This window comes from Pleurodeles waltl, chromosome 2_1, assembly GCF_031143425.1.
Source record: "Pleurodeles waltl isolate 20211129_DDA chromosome 2_1, aPleWal1.hap1.20221129, whole genome shotgun sequence".
Lineage (NCBI taxonomy): Eukaryota > Metazoa > Chordata > Amphibia > Caudata > Salamandridae > Pleurodeles > Pleurodeles waltl.
This window is the reverse complement of record NC_090438.1, coordinates 158598293-158617178: the sequence shown is the minus strand read 5'-3', so window position 1 is coordinate 158617178 and position 18886 is coordinate 158598293. Positions and strand designations below refer to the sequence as shown.

The 18886-nt window shown below is 42.1% G+C and overlaps 1 protein-coding gene across 2 annotated transcripts in view; it reads right to left on the bottom strand.

The window, feature by feature from the left end:
- The window catches only part of TENM1 (teneurin transmembrane protein 1), a 1758425-nt gene that overhangs the window by 688234 nt on the left and 1051305 nt on the right, over positions 1 to 18886 (bottom strand). For both annotated transcript variants that reach the window (XM_069211839.1, XM_069211847.1), the window contains one exon: positions 2786 to 2996. In XM_069211839.1, the coding sequence (XP_069067940.1) occupies positions 2786 to 2996 (211 nt within the window). The remainder of the gene's footprint in view (positions 1 to 2785; positions 2997 to 18886) is intronic.

The window sequence follows — 18886 nt, the reverse complement described above, 5'->3', positions numbered from 1 at the left end:
ACTACCTTCAACCACGACCTGGCCTGAATGTCAGGTTCGTCCTGCTGAAAGATACAGAGCTCCAGACTTCCAGGATTTGGCCGGGGCCTCAGGGAAAAGCAATCTGATGACGTTGTATCGAAATTGGCTTGCTAGAGAGGAGTGCATGACATCGAGAGAGAAAAGCTCCAGAAAAGTTCTGTGTGAAGGTCAACTTTTGACCAAGGCCTCCTACTCAGTGTATCCGAGCAGGGCTCCATCTCGGTCAGTCTCAAAGTGTGACTTGGTTCCAATCTAGTGTGACCAAATGCCCCCAGTTGGTGCTATTGATTTCTAAGCACTGAGAAGCACATTTTTATTTTAATCTTTAAACATTAATGTCTCTAGTTCCCTATATTGAACTTCTGTAGTTTGGTGTTATGTTAAAGATATACATATTTCCTATTTTTATAAATTGGTGTGGAATTTTTATTGTGTGTTGTGTCTTACTGATTTACTGTATTGGTGCATTTAAATGCTTTACATACCTGTCTACTTAGTTAAGCCTGCCTGCTCATTGCCAGGCTGATGTTTTGAGACCTTGGCTGGACCTAACATTGGCTTAAGGACATTATTGCTAGTACTCCCCTCTACTAGTAACCAGCCTCCAACACTGACAATGTTTAGTAGTGAAGCCCTTTAACATTGAAACATATGTATTTTCAAATACCCTCAACTTTATTACCCAAGTGATTTGGGAGTGAATCACTGAAATCAGTGAAAATTGGTCCTTTGGTGGACATTTGTTAATGAAGGAGTAATGAAGCTCCTAAATTTCTGGCAACAACTGACAGTCAGGTGTATACACAATGCATTTGGACCCACTTTGTACCCTACCAGGGCACACCTTTACTAGACATGGGCAGTGCTTAATTTGAGATGGTGGCTGCCGGTGGGGGCCACAGGAACTTATTTTTGGAATCTGGCACTTATTTTCATGTATTTTACATTTCCCGAGAGGAAGATGTGGAAAAGTACACAAAGCGGAAACACAGAGGAAGAGAAAGATGGAAAAACCATCACAAAGGGAAAAGGTAGGAACCTACAAGAGTGAGAAAAAGAAGCAGGTAATGTCTGGCAGTGGGTTAAAGAAGCATGAGGTGGATTCAAGATGGCGCAGTCTTGGTACTGGGCACACTGATGTTTAATTACACTGACTGCACACGTCTGAGCAGATCTATTAGCACAGGCACATTTTCCTTCACAGATTAAGCACTGGCAATTGGGTTGTGCATCATTGTGCAGCCCATTCTGTAATTTGCATTGCATGTATGCACAGTTTGTGTCTAATTCAATTTGATAGGTGATTGATTCATTTGAATTTGAGATTAGCCCATTGCAAATTGATCAATGTCTTTCAATGTAAACCAGTGCCATAAGGCAGATGCAGCCCATAGACAAAGATGCCATCAGGGGATGCACTGAGAATAATTTAGCATGTTGAAAGGGGGCAGGGACCCCCAGGTATGCCTCCACAGAAGGGTCCAGTTATATGCAGCAACCTTCCAATGGGATGTCCTTGGTGACCCCCTAAAAGCAGTTAGGTGTCTGATTGTGTTAAAACACCAAATAGTAGTGTGAACTAGCACTGTGCATTTCACTGCTGCACCCTACAATGCAAGTGCTAACTCTGATATTACCACACCAACTTGATAGAGAACATTTTTGTATGCCACCAGGTTCATGGTTCCTGTCTTTACTGCGTGAGACCACTGAGGATGCAAATTGGCTTTATCAGGGACCATGCACCGCTTACATAATCTGGCCCCTTTAATTTAGTTAAATCTTTTAATCAAACAATTACAGCTTGTTCAAATAGCGCAATCCCATGAAATGTAGCATTACTATCAATGGATCTGACCACTGATACTGTAGTTGTTGGTCCTTACTACATTAGGAGAGTAATAGCATTGGCAAGAGCCTCTGACCAAATTCAAGGCCAATAATATTATTATCACATGAATGTGCCCACAGTGAGTCCGCTAAGGCCGCTCATCGCTCCTTCACTGAGGTGAGAGAACTTCTATGTCAGGCATTATTCACTGCATCCTGATGAATCTGATGGGCTGTCTGACTCTCAACCATCCAATCCGTTTCCTAATTAGGACTACAGACATTGAGGATTAATCTGAGGATGAGATACAAATAGTAATTCTATATGGGCAGTGGAATGTGGGATAGGTGCTGCTGCACCCGCCGCACCGCCACATTGCCGCCAACTTGATTATGAGCCGGCTGCAATGTTAAGGCCCTGCTCACCACAGGGCCGGTGGGCAAAATGCTGTTTCTGCCCACCGGCCCTGTGGTGAACTCCAGATAGAGACAGCGTCACAGGCAGTCTCTCAGAGGTCTGAGTTTGGAGGGCGGCCTCCACTGCCCACCAAACTCATAATGAGGGCCAGAGTGTCAAAGTCATCTGACAGGTCCAAAAGGACCAGAGATCCATATACTGGCACTCTGATGGCTGAGACACATTTAGCAAAGAGATCCTTGCCAGATATGGGGATCTCTTGCTTAGGTGGGCAACATCCGATGGAGGAGAGAGAATTCGCTGACCAGATGAGCTGGTGGGCAGCATGCAAAACAATAAATGACCCCCTTGTCTATTTTGATTCCTTTTTGGTAAAATACATTTTTTTAGAAATATCAACACATTTACAACCAAGAAAATATTGGAATGCTTAAGTGGATATTGCATGATTAATGATAAGCAAGACATTAAGCAGGTCAAAAATGATTAAGGAAAAAAGGTGTCAGGCTAACTCACCGATTGCAGTAGTTAATACAAATACTTGCTCCATTTTCTTTCCATCATTGTACACTGCAAGATGCCAGGCTCCCTGATCCATGAATTCAATGAATCCCGTCTCTTGTAGCGATGCCAAGATTAGGCTTCTGGGAGCGTGTTGAGGCTCCTCAGAATTCCGTGGCTCTGGTTTGATGAGTTGCTTTCCATCCATCAATTTTACAAAATCAAACTGAAACAAAGTAGTTCATATTTTAATTTGTTATAAAGGGATAAGCTTTTGAATTTGCAGCATGATACATAGGCTGAATCGAGGACAAGCCTTATTATACATTACTACTTAGATTACATCTTTCTTGTCATTGTCATGTAAAACACAATCAGGTGCAATTCATATTGCATTCATAATACATTCAATTTGCATGCAATTATTTACAAATAATGAATGAATAAAACATCTGTGGTGCTAAGATAGAGTGATACACTCAATTGCCACTTCAAAAATTGTAATGAATAGTGCACTATTATTTGCCTGTGATCTTTCTCCACCTACATATCGAGTAATATTGAGACCCACAAACTACTCTACAGAGCTTTACCATTATCAGGGTGTAGGAGATAGGGGATACTGATTGAGGATCGTGAAAACCTACTCAAGCAGTAACCGCAGTTCTTGTCAGGGTGAAACATAAGCAAACTCTAAATTAACCTGTGCTTGACCCTCTGGCAGCTTGGCATAAAAGCATCCAGGTTTAACTTAGAGGCAATGAGCAAAATATTCATGCAGCACTCGAACAGCAATGAAGTGAAAAAACAACAACGGAAAAATCCTGCAACAATCTAGAAAAAAAATAGATCACAAATATCCAGTAGAATCAATGGTTCCGATGAGCTGCGGGGGCTACAATGTGCACTGCATCAGTTCAGATGAGGCACTGCAAAGAGCTGTGTCAGTTTTGATAGAGTTCACAGCTGTGCTGGCAGATCACTTTTAGCCACACTTCCTTCCAAGGGTCCAGAACTGGAGAAAAAAAAAAAAAAAAAAATATATATATATATATATATATATATATATATAGTGTGTGTTTTCCATGTTTCATGTTAATTTCCATAGGGTATTTAGACATGGCTGCTGCCTGAACCGCTCATCAGTATTACACCAAATTAGGCAGAAAGTTTGTTTTTGGTCCGAATATTACACTTTTTATGTGGAGCGCGCAAGAGCTCTGATGTGTTGTAATCCATTTGTAGGTTTTTAACCATGGCCACAGCATGTTTATTAGTCCTTTGTAATAATTGGTAAAAGCTTTACGTTTGTTACCGCCTTGGCCATTGACCCTGTAACATGGATAATTGAACGTTTGCCGATATATTTGATTGCGAGCTAACTTCTTTTTCCTTTTGTATCTCTCTTTCACACTGACGCTCATTGTGGCCATGGCGCTTTGAAGTGGCTTGCTTAGGTCAACTGTTTTACTTTTTGTTTTCAATTTATGTGGCAAGAAAAGTCCAGTTAGGAATTTACAACACATAGCTCTAACTCAAGCGAACACGAGACCCATTGCACTGCAAATGCTTGTTTTTATTTGGTGTAAATCTTTCAGTAGTTTTCGAGATATTAAAGGAAAAGGAAATATAAATATGTAGAGGCGCGGATCCTGTAGATCTCCTAATGAGTGATATATATATATATATATATATATACACACACACACACACACACACACATACACATATATGTATAAGTGTGTTTGTTTGTGTGTGTGTGTGTGTGTGTAACCTACTGGTGGTTACCAGTTATAGTTACAAAACTCGTCCTTTAAAGATGTTCCATTCCTTAAAGTTATATTGAGATGACTTTCCAAAAAGCCCGAAAGTGTGTTTTCTGTTTTTAATATGTTTCAGTGACTATTGAGTGTGTTCCTCACTTCTCTGGCTTTATTACTGAAGGTCCTAATAAATCTCACAATAGATTTTCATGTATTTGTGCTTTTAAATGGTCCTAGTAACAAGACTAACTCACCCGTGACAAAGGCGTGTTAACACCCAAATGTGTTGGGTTGTACTTTGTCACATGTTTGCACTGGATTAAATCAATGCATCCACAAGGCACTTTGGCGAATGTTTGAATTACTCAGTGAAACCTAACCGAATTGTGGACAATGCCAGCTTCAACACTTTAACTTAAATTACTGCATGCACAAGGCACTTTTACAGAATGAGAAATACTCAGGGCAACTTAAATGTTGACAATGCCAGCTTCAGGGCAAACTAGATGTTCAGTGCAATCTATGTGTTGTCAATGCCATCTTTAGCACTTTCATGTAAATTATTGCATGCACAAGACACATTGGAGAATGTGAAATGCTCGTGCAACTTGAGTGTTGACAATGAGAGCTCCAGCATGTCAATTCAGATTACTGAATGCAGAAGACACTTTAGAGAATGTGATTTATTCCTGGCAACTTAAGTGTTGCCAATGCAGGCCTTAGCACTTTAGTGTAAATTACTGCATGCATAAGACACTTTCCTCAAGCATACAATGGGCAACGTTGAGACTGTAGGATTTTTGCAGGTACTGGGTAGTCTTATGGGTTGAAAGTGCAAAGGCACCCTAACTGTTGACATTGTCAGCACAAGCGCTTTAACGTTAATTAGTGCATGTAAATATCAGAGGTGCAATGTTTAAGCGGCACCTGACACTTTAGACAAATCATAAAACTTTGCACTTTAATGCAAAGTTGTTGCATGCATAGGACATTTTCTTCAAATATATGTGCTAGCATCAAACAGAGAGTCTGAGCTGAATAGTCGCACTACTGATATTAAGGGATGGAGTGTCTAGAGTGCTGTGGATCTTCAGAGGATATATGAACATACTCTAAACTTCAATCACAATGCTCGTCTTAGTCATAATGGCTAGTGAGAAGTAAATATAGCACTTTACTAGCGGAAACGATTGGGATGCCATGGGTATGTTTTGTGTGTTCTTATCTGTGTTTGTCCTTCTTATGGTTTGCAACATTCTTGATCTAGATATCAGCCACATCTTTTCAGATGAGACTAAAGGTTGTAATCTGGTTAGTAACTATCTGAGCACGAGAATATCTAGTATGATGTACTCTAGGATGATTTGAAAAGAGAAAAAAATGCATGACTGCTGAGATGCTGGACACTTTCTTATTTGGTACTTTACCACTGTATGTATAAATGTGTTCCACAATTCAGTATGTATCAATGGCCAGGACAGGATATGATTTGTGCTCAGGAGTTCCGCAGAGAAAAGATGGCGGATAACTTCAGAGCACTGTATAAAATGTATGTTTGCAGTCTAGAACCTTTTTTAATGGTGGTAGGGGAGGGGCATTTAAATACACTTTGCTTTTTGACAAACACCATGGCCAGTTGAAGACTCTGACCACAACGCATCGCCAGAGAGAGAATCAAAAAAGAAAGTTGTTGCTTTACCAATCTGGTTGTGCTGCCTGTCTTTTCCAGCTGACTCAGAACTGTTGAACAGGCTGAGGAGATGGAGTTGACCTGTCCTCTCATGGAGAGTTCATTGCCGAGAATGATACCGAGGTTCTGGGCGTGATCTTTAGGCATTGGGGTGGGTCAAAATTCTGATTGGCCACCAGGAGTGGTTCCATAGGGTTGATTTTCTGCTGAAAATCAGCTCCTCCGTTTGTCAGTGTTGAGCTTCAGGCAGTGGTCCCTCATCCAGGTAAAAATGCTTTTCATACGGTTGTGAAAGTTTATCTTTGTTCGGGTGGGGTCTATTGAGAGCGAGAGGATGAGCTGGGTGTCATGAGCCTAAGAGACAATGTTGATGACATGCGCTCTCTTAATGACTGCTAGTGGAGGCATGTAAATGTTGAGAGGGTTGGGCTGAGTGAGGAGCCTTGGGGGATGCTGCAGATGGTGTGCTTGGCTTTTGAAGTGAAGGGGAGACACAGACTCTCTTTATGTGTCCTGTGAGAAAGGATGCCAACCACTTGAGCATGTCATTAATGATCCCAATCTGGCACAGTATTCGGTCTATGAGTGTGTGGTGGGAGACGGTATTGAAAGAAGCAGAAAGGTCCAGTAGGATCAGGGTAGTTGTTTCCCCCTTGCCAAGTAGGGTGCAGATGTCATCCATTGCAGCAATTAGAGCTGCCTCAAAGCTGTGATCCCTGATTGGGATAGATCTAGAAGGTTGTTTCTTTTCAGATGCTCGGCGAGTTGGAGGTTGATAGCCTTCTCCAGGACTTTGGTGGGGAACAGCAGCAGCGATATGGGGCAGTTTTGCAGAGCGCTGGGGTTTTCAGGGGGTTCCTTCAGGACAGGTCTGATCTCTGTGTGTTTCCAGGTTTCTGGAAAAGTCGCTGTGGAGACCAAGGTGTGGAGGATGGTGGTGAGCTGGCAGCTAATCTTGTCTCTTCCAAGGTTGAAAATTGTGTGGGGGCAGGGGTTGGTGGGTGCCCCGGAGTGGATGGAGCTCATGAGAGCGGCTGTGGTCGATGTTCAAGATTTTCAAATGGCTCCTCCTCAACATAAGGAAGACTGTGACACAGGCCCTCATCACCAGCTGACTAGACTATGGCAACACACTCTACGTATTCACCTCCACCAAACTCCTTTAGAGACTCCAAATAATCCAGGATGCATCTGCCAGACTTATCCTTAACCAGCACCTAAAGGAACTCCACTGGCTCTTGATCCATTAGAGATGCCTTTTTAAGCTCCTAAACCATGGGTTCCACTACCATGGTGTGCACCATATAAATTAATAAATAATCAATGGTGATGGATATACTAACTACCCTAGAGAAATCATGAGTTGACACATCAGATATTATCGTGGTTGCCCAATATTTGATGGATTCATTGGTTGCATTCTTCATTCATTAATTGCCCTGTGGAAGTGACAGCCCCTGGGTTACGGGGGGCCTAGGTAGCACTCCCCTCATTCATTATTCATTTATTGCTCTGGGGAGGTGGCTATCCCCTGGGCAAAAGGGGCCCATGTGGCACCCCCCTCATTCTTCATTCATTCATTGCCCCAGGGAGGTTGCAGTCCTCGGGGCCAGGGGACCCATGCAGCACCACCACATTCATCATTCATTAACTGCATCAGGAGGTGTGGGGCATCTGGGGGGGGGGGGGCTATGCGGCACCCCCTCTATTCATACATTCATTGCTCTGCAGAGGCTATCTTTAAATTATGTATAGGGGTGCTGCAAGCACCCCTATGACCCTGGGAACACCACTGCCCCAGGGCCAAACCTTTTTTTAAAAAAAGGAGGAGGGCCATGTGGCCATGCTTTGTAGGCTGATTTCGGCCCTAGGGACCCCATCGCCTGATGCCTGGCCACATGTTTCTGGCACCCCAAAGTTCTAAAGCTTTTGGGACCGAAGGGCAAGCTACACGGCCCCCGTGTTCCCACTGCCTCACATCTCCTGTGGTAGCTGGCCTTGCTCACGCACTCAGGGAGCTGCTTTAAACTGCAGCTTCCTGCGTACAGGAGCAATGTTTTCATCTCTTTCCCTGCCTGCATGTTAGCAGGTAGAGAAAGAAATGAAAACTTCTCTTTCAGCACACAGGAGCCTTTTAAAAGCTCCTTCTTGCTTAAAGTGGAGTATTTTCTTTTGCTTGGCGGGAGCTGTCAACTCCCACCAAGCAAAAGCAAACAGCTACCTCCCAAGAGTGGACACCTCAGGAGGTAGCAGGAGCAGGCCAAGGAGGCCCATCCCAATCTTGATAGATTCATCGCCTGCATTCTTCAGTCATTAATTGCTCCGGGAGGTGTCAGCCCCTGTGGTATGGGGGCCCCATGCAGCACCCCCTCATTCTTCATTAATTCATTGTCCCGGGAAGCAGCTGAAGTATTTGCTTTTGTGACTCAAATTTTTTGTGATTTGAGTTCATTTTTTGTGTCTTTTTCAGGAGTGAGACTTGAGTTTTCCACACTTCTTGGTACCTCTTAGAACTTCCCTCCAAGCAGGCACTTCAGACCGTTGGCCCCATTGCTGTTCAATATTGTTTCCATTGCACAAATCTCTCGAGTCACAGCTGACTTGAGAGTTTCAGTATGGCTAAAACCCTTTAAAGCCCACTTGACAACTTTAAATAACAGTAATATTAACTTCTTTTTGAGTAAAGGTCTATATTCATTTCAAGTTAGGTGTAAATACATGTAGCAATTCAGGCTTTAGGCGTGAGGAAATTGTCCTATGGGAGATAAAATGACAACCCCATTAACTTGTCACATATGGCTGACTCTGCCACATCAATGTCAGCCTCTCCGAAGGGAGCTGCTACCTCTAGACACCCTGCCTCCACATCTATACCCAGAGTATCACTGATGTCTTGGACTGCATATTAAACAGCAGACTGCACAACATTTGCATGTATTTAATGTTACAGTGTATCGTATACACAACTGTTCTGTTAAAGAATGTTAAGGCAAGGTGCACATTTAAGAACGTAAACATTGCCAGCAAGTCTGATGAATCTGTTTAGGATAAAGCATACATGTAATGGACAATGCCGTCTCTCGCTCTCTCTCTGTGCGTAGTATGTGGGTTTAGAAATTGAAAATCTGACTACACAATATAACATTAAAAGAAGAGTGACGGGTTGGTAGTCCCAAAATTAATTCAAAGGTGGCGAGAGAACAGACATTAGATCACTTGGGCATAGAGATATGCGACTGCCTTTCAAAAACTCCTTTGGGAATTGACTGCAGAGTTGAAACATGTTTCCACAAAAACTTACAAAGAAATAACTTTGTTAGCTTAATAAAGGAGGTATAAATACTTCATAAAACACAAGATAGTAGGTGACAGCTTCTAAAATATGTAACTCTCAATGTGATTTTCACAACATCATACACATGTTAAAACTTAGCAGAAAGCCACATAACAGTAGACGGTGGTGATGGCAATCTGGATGACCCAAACTACAATTTAAAATCGTGCCCACCTGAACCACTATAAAAACAGTTGATCGATTAATAAAAACATTGACAAAAAACTACTGCTAAGTCAGTATTGGTGCATTTACTGAAACAAAGTGACCCTTACAATGATGGAAAATTCGAGAGTATGCCAAATATTCTGTTGTGGTAAATATTTGGTTAAGAAATGTGGACATGGATGATATTAGAGGAAGAGAGCAGGGTAATTACGGAAACTGTAGTAAATACCACAAAAGTATAGCTATCTGGACATTCATAAAAATGTATTTTCCATTTCGGTACCTAAGACTCCTCAAAAACGTTGCATACTGGCTAGCGATTTAACGGAATTCCAAAGTGCTTTAACAGAGTTATTGCTATTTGCTCCATCCTAACTTATAATTAATACAGGTTGTGCCACTGGCTAAAGATGTTGTAATTGCTAATTAGGCTTGAAAGATGTAGAAAGTATGTCTCAGTCACACCTTAACAGGAAACACATTAATGGAATGGTCGGCATACATGTTTTATAAATGAGGTTGTTTACCTTTATTTTTAAAATCATTGATAGCTTTCTTTATAAACTTTCCTGATGAAACTGCAAAAGATTTGTAAATGAATGGTGAGACAGCCAACACGCATGTGTTACATCCATCTTGCAGGACCAAAGCCCATGGATGTTCATATGCTGAGGTTAAAGCAAAAGTCACTGAAGGAAAGGACTGCAAAATATCAAACATGGTATTTGCTAGAAAAAGTGCTTGCGTATTACGATCCCCATAGGGTAGGATGGGATTTTAATATGGTGGACTTCTAAATTAGGCCCTAAATCCTCTATGAAAATCCACATGCAATGTGGGGAACTTTGGAGCAAGGAATACGTTTTGTACCCCACATATTCACCTGCTCCTAATTATAAAGGAATGATGGCTTATGCCTCTTTACATGATGCATCAACCTTCCTATTGATGGGTCTACCAATGCTACAATTGATCATTGCACTATAAGATCCAGAACCTGCAATTAGCACAGTTACTGGGAATTAACATTTAAAATCTTTTAAGACAAACACCAGAATGCATTCTTTTAAAAATCACCTTTCCCTCTTCCGTACTGATGCATGCCCATTATGGTCTTATGAATGGAAGGGCCCTGCAACTGGAGGATCAAACTGTGCAAGGTATCCCGCTTCATCTTCTACTGCTGCAAACACTAAATTCAGATTCTCTGTTAAATGTGAAGAACCTCTAACATTTGAGTCCTGTGCACACATTTAAAGGAGCTTAAAAACCTATGATTCTGCTCTGCCTCCAGATCTACTTTTTTCGGATTCATGGGGTTTGCCAAACCTAGCGGTAGGAGGAACAGCAATGGCCGAAGCCCGGAGGAAGCAAAGGAGATGGCAGGGTTTCCACTGACTTGGCGACTGCTTCTTGCATTGGTACAGCCAGGGAATTGCTAGAAATCTTCATTATTGTAGGGGATACACTATCCCCTTGATAGACATTATTATAAAAGGGGATACGGTATATCCAGGGGATAGAGGATCCCTTACAATAATGAAGATTTCTACCAATTCCCTGGCTGTACCAATGTAAGAGGCAGTCACCGAGTCAGTGGAATGCTCTAGGGACACTGTATCCCCTGGAACAGTTCTGAGATGAGTATGGGGTCGGTGATTGCCTCATGTCCTCAAGAAGGACTGGTCATTCAGTTTCCCTGTAAAGAGCAGACCTATTTACGAATCTACATTGAAGTCTAAACATTCCTCCATTTATGTCTGACAACAATCCGAGCAGGAATTGTTGACAGGTATCAATGATTTCAATGCTGCAGAGTTCGCCATCACAAGTGAGGAAAAATCCACAGTAATTCTTGTTGAACAGACTAATTCATAAATTAATTGTACAAAACAGATTCCATGAAAACGTATTTGGATCATGTCCCAGGAGCCGAGGCTAATTGGGAACAAAATGTCAGCAGTGGTAAAAATTAGGTCGTGATTATCCGTGTTGCGGAGTTAATTAGAGGTGGGAAAAGTTGAGCAGTTTTTCACTTGTAATTCTCACGAGGACTAGGGCATCTACACGGACTATGCTAGAGTTGCTTTCAGCTCGAAAATCTGGATTTTTGGCGCCTTGAATTAGATAAATACAAAGTTATATTTAAGTGCAGAAACAGCGTAAAAGACAATTGTTCAAAATGTGAACATCTAAATTTTTGAGATATTACAAAGTTACCTCTCCTCAGTATGCATTTCCAGCCCATTTATTTTTTCTGTTGAAAAGAGCTGGATGTATTGAAATTTATCGAAACTGGCAAGGTTAAATTTAATATTGAGACAGGGTTTGGCACCTGAACCAAGGTGACAAGTCGGGAGAAAATTTCAACGGACATTGGCGTTTTCCCTCAATTTCAGTAGCACTTTCATGCAAAGTGGTTGTGCAATGAGGGTAAGAAGATTTTTTGCACCCTTTCAAGAGGTGGAAACCGTGCATTTTGTACGGTATGCGTAATTTTGATTTTTAACACCAGAGATTTCTGGGAATATGCACCTGCTAATTAGTGCATCGTAAAGTTAATTAGTGGGTATGCAATTTGCACCCAAATTTGCAAGCTCCATATAGTCCTGTCGAGAAGATGAATGTCTAATATTGTATGGGTCAGAATGGGTCAATGAATTAACGTAGATGTCAAGATATGACAGTGATTAATAGTCTTAATTTCAATGCAAACCTTAAATGTTGAGTAACTTTATACTAGATTGTGGGGTTTGGCTCAATACAGTACTGGTGTGTACCTGCTGTGGAAGTTGGTCACTTAATAAATTTGTACATAGTTGTGTGTTAGTGCGTCTCATGTGTTGTTCATGTCACCATCAACCACTTCTGCTACCAAATGTAGGCGATGCGTTCACCCTCTAGGAACAAATGCACTGCTTCGTTACAATGTACAGAATTTGTGGTAGAAATGTTTGTAATAGAAATACATCCTCACAAAAAATGCACACAGATAAAAGGGAATCAGACTTTTTAGTGTTCCGCGTGATAAGTACATAGGATGGATAAATAATGCATTAACCGATTCTGCTGGTTTTAATAACTTTCCAAGATGAACCGAGATTTAATATCCTCTATCTGATAAGAGAGCTTTTAATTATTGATGTCATTGAGGCCAGCAGAAAGCCTCAGCAGATTTCTGCCAATCTACAAGAAATGTGGTGTAATTAAAAACGATTGCTAAGTAATGGCATGAAAAGATTGCTAAGTAATGGCATGAAAAGATGTATCATGTGAAGGATTTACGCCGCTGGCAATAAGAGATATATGCATGTCTCTTTACATTGCCAAGACTGAAACAAAGCCTTTATCCCAAAGATTTGTTTAATTGAGTGAACTGCATTAGAAAAAGAATGCAGGTTTATTAGAGAAATTAGTACGAAAGTGGTACATGTGGTAAAAGGAGCACGTGGCCAGGGGGCTATGACCAGTTTATTAACAACTTAGGGCCAGATTTACAAGACCCTAACGCCACTGGCGCATCACTTTCAGTGACCCTCCGCTGACGCTTTCCACTGCACCATATTTACAAGAAGGCGTTAAGCCACTTTTTGTGGGATAACATCTCTGTATAAATATGCCCCCGACACAGTTTTCTGCGTCAGAGGGGCGTGCAATGGGTGTTGCTGTGGGCGTTCCACCGCAACACCCATTGCTTTTGACACTGCCCCGCATTTACAAGAAGGCGTAAATCTGAGACAGCGCCAACTCCTCCCCCCCTCGGGGTGGCATTAGCATACCACAAAGAGGAGGAATACTTCTATTCTGCAGCACATATAGAAGTAGCAAAAGATCATTAGTGATTAATGATTGTTTATGTGCAAGAGTGTTCCTTCCTGCACATAAACAATCTTTCAATAACGGTTGGTTTGATACTTTTATGTGTGCTGCATTTTGCAGCACACATAGAAGTGCCAAATTGCCATTGTAGAGTGTGTAGGACACCTTCCTGCACATAAACAATCTATCCCCTCAATACCGACACCCTTGCTCTATGATGCAAGGATGCCTGCATTGGTGCAGGCAGCTTAATTCAGCACCGGTGTAGGGGGAAACACAGGGGTGCACCATATTCCTGTAAATGCGGCACATCCCTCCATTTCAAAAGTGGAGCAGTGCCACTTTGTCTTAAATATTGTCCTTAGTGAGTCTGCTGAATTTATAGGGCTCTACTAGGGTATACTCTTCCATAAGGCCATAAGACAATATGATCTTTCCAAGTTTTGTTGCTAAGTTACTGAAAATGGGCTCAAATATTCTCTTTTTAGTGTATGTGGTCTTATTCGGCAAAACAATGTTATTTTTCAGCTGGGGTGCTAAAAATCCTTGCACTGTTCATATTCTACTATTCCCAGTGGTTACATGTAATACTTGCATTTGTTGTATTCTGTTTATGTAAAGAAATGTGCAATTGTTCATGAACTGAGGTGCCCATGGCCTACGTTTCATAGTCAATGGTAATGCTATAGCTGACTGCAAAATCAGCGTCTAAAATCAAAAGTCTTACAATGGGACTTCAAGAACCACCAACTATCATTTAATTGATTTTGACTGTAGTAGTAGGGCAAGAAATTAGAGCTTCTGAGGGATGTCACCATGGTTGTGGTTCCAAAGATCGCTACCAATAACATGTGCAATTTCTGCCTGCAGCCCTGTAGGATGGAGGCAGAGAGTTCAGGTCTTGTCCTCACTACTGCAAAGTGCTCATACAAGCATTCTTGTTCCTCTTTTTCTAAAATATGGCGATAAAGTTTGGACCCAGAAAAAACTATGATGAGTTATCCTTTACACAGACTTGAACCTGAAATTCTTAATACTAGGCGTAGCATTTCAGATAATAAAGAAAAGCACCAATTTGCCTTCACGCAAGAAACAAGATTTTAGATTTTCACATTAAATGTGGCTCCTAGGTGGCAGTAATTCCTGATTTACAAATCTTGAGTCCTGATTTAAAATAATTAACTCACCAGAGTGCTGCATAAAAAACATGCAAGTAATGATGTGTCAATAGTGCATCAGTGTCACTTGCTTAAAAGATGTCAGTTCATTGATAAGCCTTACACTACAATGGAAAAGTGTGGCAGTGATGTCTTGTGTGGAACATGTGCTCAAGGTTCACCCTCATGTAAAATTACCACCTGATGACAACCGTCAAAGTGTGGACGTTTGCTTAAATTACACGTTATGCCTGGAAATGTCTGTCACATGCTTTATCGCTTCCCAGTGGTTGCACCTGGTTTTATTGGATGTTGGAATTTCAAACAAAACCAGGTCGTGAAGAGGTGCTTGAACCCACTGCTTCTGTTACACCCGCTTTGCATGCATGACCGGGGGTTGGTACTCCACAATGTAACAATTTCTTGGCAACTTTCTGTGCAACGTGGCTTTATGAAAGAAAATTGATTAGTGCTGCTATCTGTGCTGCTTTGTATCATGCACCATAACATTGCTTGAGTGCAAGCAGTGAGCGATATTAAAGTGGTCCATGTTGTAAAACTACTTTCCTGGTGTTAGAGCTGTCAGCCTTAGGGTGGTCTCCCCTCAAACTTTTTGCCTACTTGCTTCATGTTTTTCCTGATTATTTGTATTGGCTTTAAGACTCTGAGAATTTTACCACTGCTGACCAGTGCTAAAGTGCATGTCCTTTTCTCCTAAACATGGTAATATTGGTGTATTCACAATTGGCATATTAAATTTACATGTACACCCCTTGTAAAGGGGTATACCATATACCCAGGGCCTGTAAATTAAATGCTATTAGTGGGCCTGCAGCACTACTTGTGCCACCCACACAAGTATCCCTTTAAACCTGTTTCAGGTCTGCCACTGCAGAGCCAGTGTGTGCTGTTTTACTGCCATTTCAACTTGGCATTTAAAACCCTTTGCCAAGTCGTAAATTCCCCTTTCATTGCATATAAGTCACCCCTAAGGTTGGCCCAGTGTAGCCCATAGGGCAGGGTGTAGTGTAAGTAAAGGGTAGGGTATGTAATTTTATGTTTTGCATGCCCTAGTTGTGAAAAATGCATAAATACGTTGTTCACTACTGTGAGGCATACTCCACCCATAGGCTAACATTGGGAGTTCCTTGCTACACTTCTAAGCTGTAATACCTGATTGAGAAGGAGTAGCTATGTCATGTTTCATACCTTTGGAATGGTATTGATAAATTCTCCACACTGGAAAAGTGTGATTTAACATCACTATTTTGAGAAAGTGGACATGTCTCTGCTCTTACAGGTCTGTGTGCCTGCAACCTGTCTCCGATAATAGTCTGGGGTGGGTGACAGCTACACTCTGTGCATTCCTGCTAGACAGCCACAAACACAGGAAGGTTAGGTGTGTCTGAACATTCATCTGCATTCTGATAGCTCTTCCTGGGTAGGAAGGGAGTGAATGGCGGACACTTACACTTTATTAGGCAGTTCCTGCCCCCACATAATGGACTAATTACCCCCTATGATAGTCTGGAGCCAGGGCTGGGAAAAAAGGGTCTCTCTGCACTTCAAAGAAACTTCTTTGAAATTGCTCCCACGTCAGAGGCACAGCTGGCTATAAGTACTGGGTCTCTGATCCCACCAGATTAGACACTTATGTACCTACAACTGGACTCTGTCAGAAGAACTGCTCTGCTGCATCAAGGCCTGTTACTCTGCTGGAGTGCTGACCTGAAAGAACTTACTTTATGCTGTGCTGCCCTGCTGCCTGCTGCTTTCTGACCCTGCTGATGGAGAACTAAACTCTGTCTTGCACCTCAAGTGATCTTCATGGGATGTTGGCTTGCCCCCTGTTGTTTGATACTCATGATTATCAAAGTCTCTACCCCTGCTCCTACCCTTTGGTTCACTGGAAGTTGACCCAGATATTGTACCAGGAAAATTGACGCATCTCCAGTCTGCTGGAGCAGAACTGTCTCATGGAGCTTGTTGCTGGAGTAGAACTGGCAGATCTCTGTCTGAACCAACACATTGCCTTGAGAGCCTGATGCTCGGAACAGCATATCATTATCACAGCAGTTTGGAGAAATCAATGTATTCTCTCAACTGCATGAAGAAACCCAGCGCACCACACTTTGGAACCAATGCATCATGTAACACTGCTTCTTCTTCAGAACTGACGCATCGCTATCACTGTGTGTAGAAAATCAATTCATCACCTTGACTGCAGGTCCTACACTGACACATTGCTGGACGCATCGCTCGTCTGAACCCTGCATCTTGCTGTTGTGATCAGGATCAAGGTACTCTGTTCACCGGGCCTGTGTGGCGCTTCTCCCCAGCCTGAGCTCCATTGCTGTCTGCCTGAACTATTGACTTTCCCCCTGTCCTGTGTGACCAGATAACCCCCATTGGTGCTTCTTGCTTCTAAGTGCCAGAACTTTTTTATTCTTTAAAAATTAATAACTCAACTTCTACTTATTGGATTTTTGTTGTTTTGGTCTTGATTAATTTATAGTAATATTGTCTATTGTTCTGCCATGATGTGGAGTCTTTTTGTGGTGTTTTCATTGTGTTATTGTGTGTGTGTGTGTTGCACAAATACTTTACACATTGCCTTTATAGATAAGTCTGACAGGTCATTTTTTTAGTATGTATCTGACTTACCCTGACTAGAGTTGTGGTCTCTACTTAGACTGGGTGCATACTCCTGCCAACTAGATGCCCCTATTTGTAACACCTGGTATTCCCCCACTTGGACATTTTTGTAAGTCAAAGAAAATTCTGGGCTAGAAACATATAAAATAGGGATTATTTTGTAAGAATGAGATGTAGTAAAGACCATTTGTCAGGGAACAATCAGGTCCGATGTGTGATTGGCTGTGAATTCGAGATCCTGACAGTAGTTTTGTTTGCCACATTGCCAATATGTGAATTGCAGAGACTTGTAAACGAGCCCATTGTGACAAGGTTTAACTAATTGTCCCTTACTGTTCTCTACATTTGCTTCAAGCTGTTAAATTATCCGCTTTTAGAACTGAAAGCTTCCAAGTTCTGAAATTATTGTGTTCTTTTCAGATAAATCAGCACTGCTTGGTGTTTTGTCATTTATACAATGAAGTTACTGACTCGATTGCTCACTCACTCACTCATTCACCCACATGATTGCTCGCTCACTCACTCACTCACTCACTCATATAAAGGTCCATTCAATACATAATTGTTAGAAATGGGGTTTTTGGTTGGCAGTCAGGTTGCCCTCTGTCCAAGCAAGAACCCTCACTCTAGTCAGAGTAAGTCACACACAATCCAAATTATCCTGTGCCCACCCTCTGGTAGCTTGGCACGAGCAGTCAGGCTTAACTTAGAAGGCAATGTGTAAAGTATTTGTGCAATAAATCATACAATAACACCATATAGCACCACAAAAATACACCACAGAGTATTTAGAAAAATATAGAATATTTATCTGGATATTTGTAGATCAACACAATAAAAGATGCAATAAGAATTTGTAGGAATATCACTGAAAAGTGATATCAAGTGTCTTAAGTCTTTAAAAAGCAAACAAAGTCTCTTTCAAGCACAAAGTACCTGGTTTGGAGTGGAAAATCTCCGCAGAGGGCCGCAGAGGTGGAGATGCGTGGAAAAATGGTGTGTGCGTCGGTTTCGCCCCTTCACACACGGACTTGTGTCGTTATTTTTCACTCGGGAAAGACGTGAGTCATTTTCTGGCACGCGGGCCGACTCCTTCTATGGTTCACGAGATTACCAGATGTCCCAGGGTCTGTGCATGGATTCCTCGGCTTGTTATCCGGCTGTGTGTCGTTCCGAGAGGCTGTGTGTGGAATTTTCTTTCTCACGGCAGGCGTTGCATCGATTTCCTCTCTGGAAGCTGGGCGGCGTTGTCCATGCGAGGCAGTGCGTCGAAGTTCCTGTCGCCCCGTAGGCGTCGCATCGGGCAGCGTCGGCGTGCAACGATTTTCTCACCGCAGAGGAAACTGTGCGTCGAATTTTTCGGCGCACGAGGAGTCCAAATTAAAAAGAGAAGTCTTTTTGGTCCTGAGACTTCAGGGAACAGGAGGCAAGCTCTATCCAAGCCCTTGGAGAGCACTTTGGCAGCCAGACGAGAGTTCAGCAAGGCAGCAGGCCAACAGCAAGGCAGCAGTCCTTTGTAGAAAGCAGACA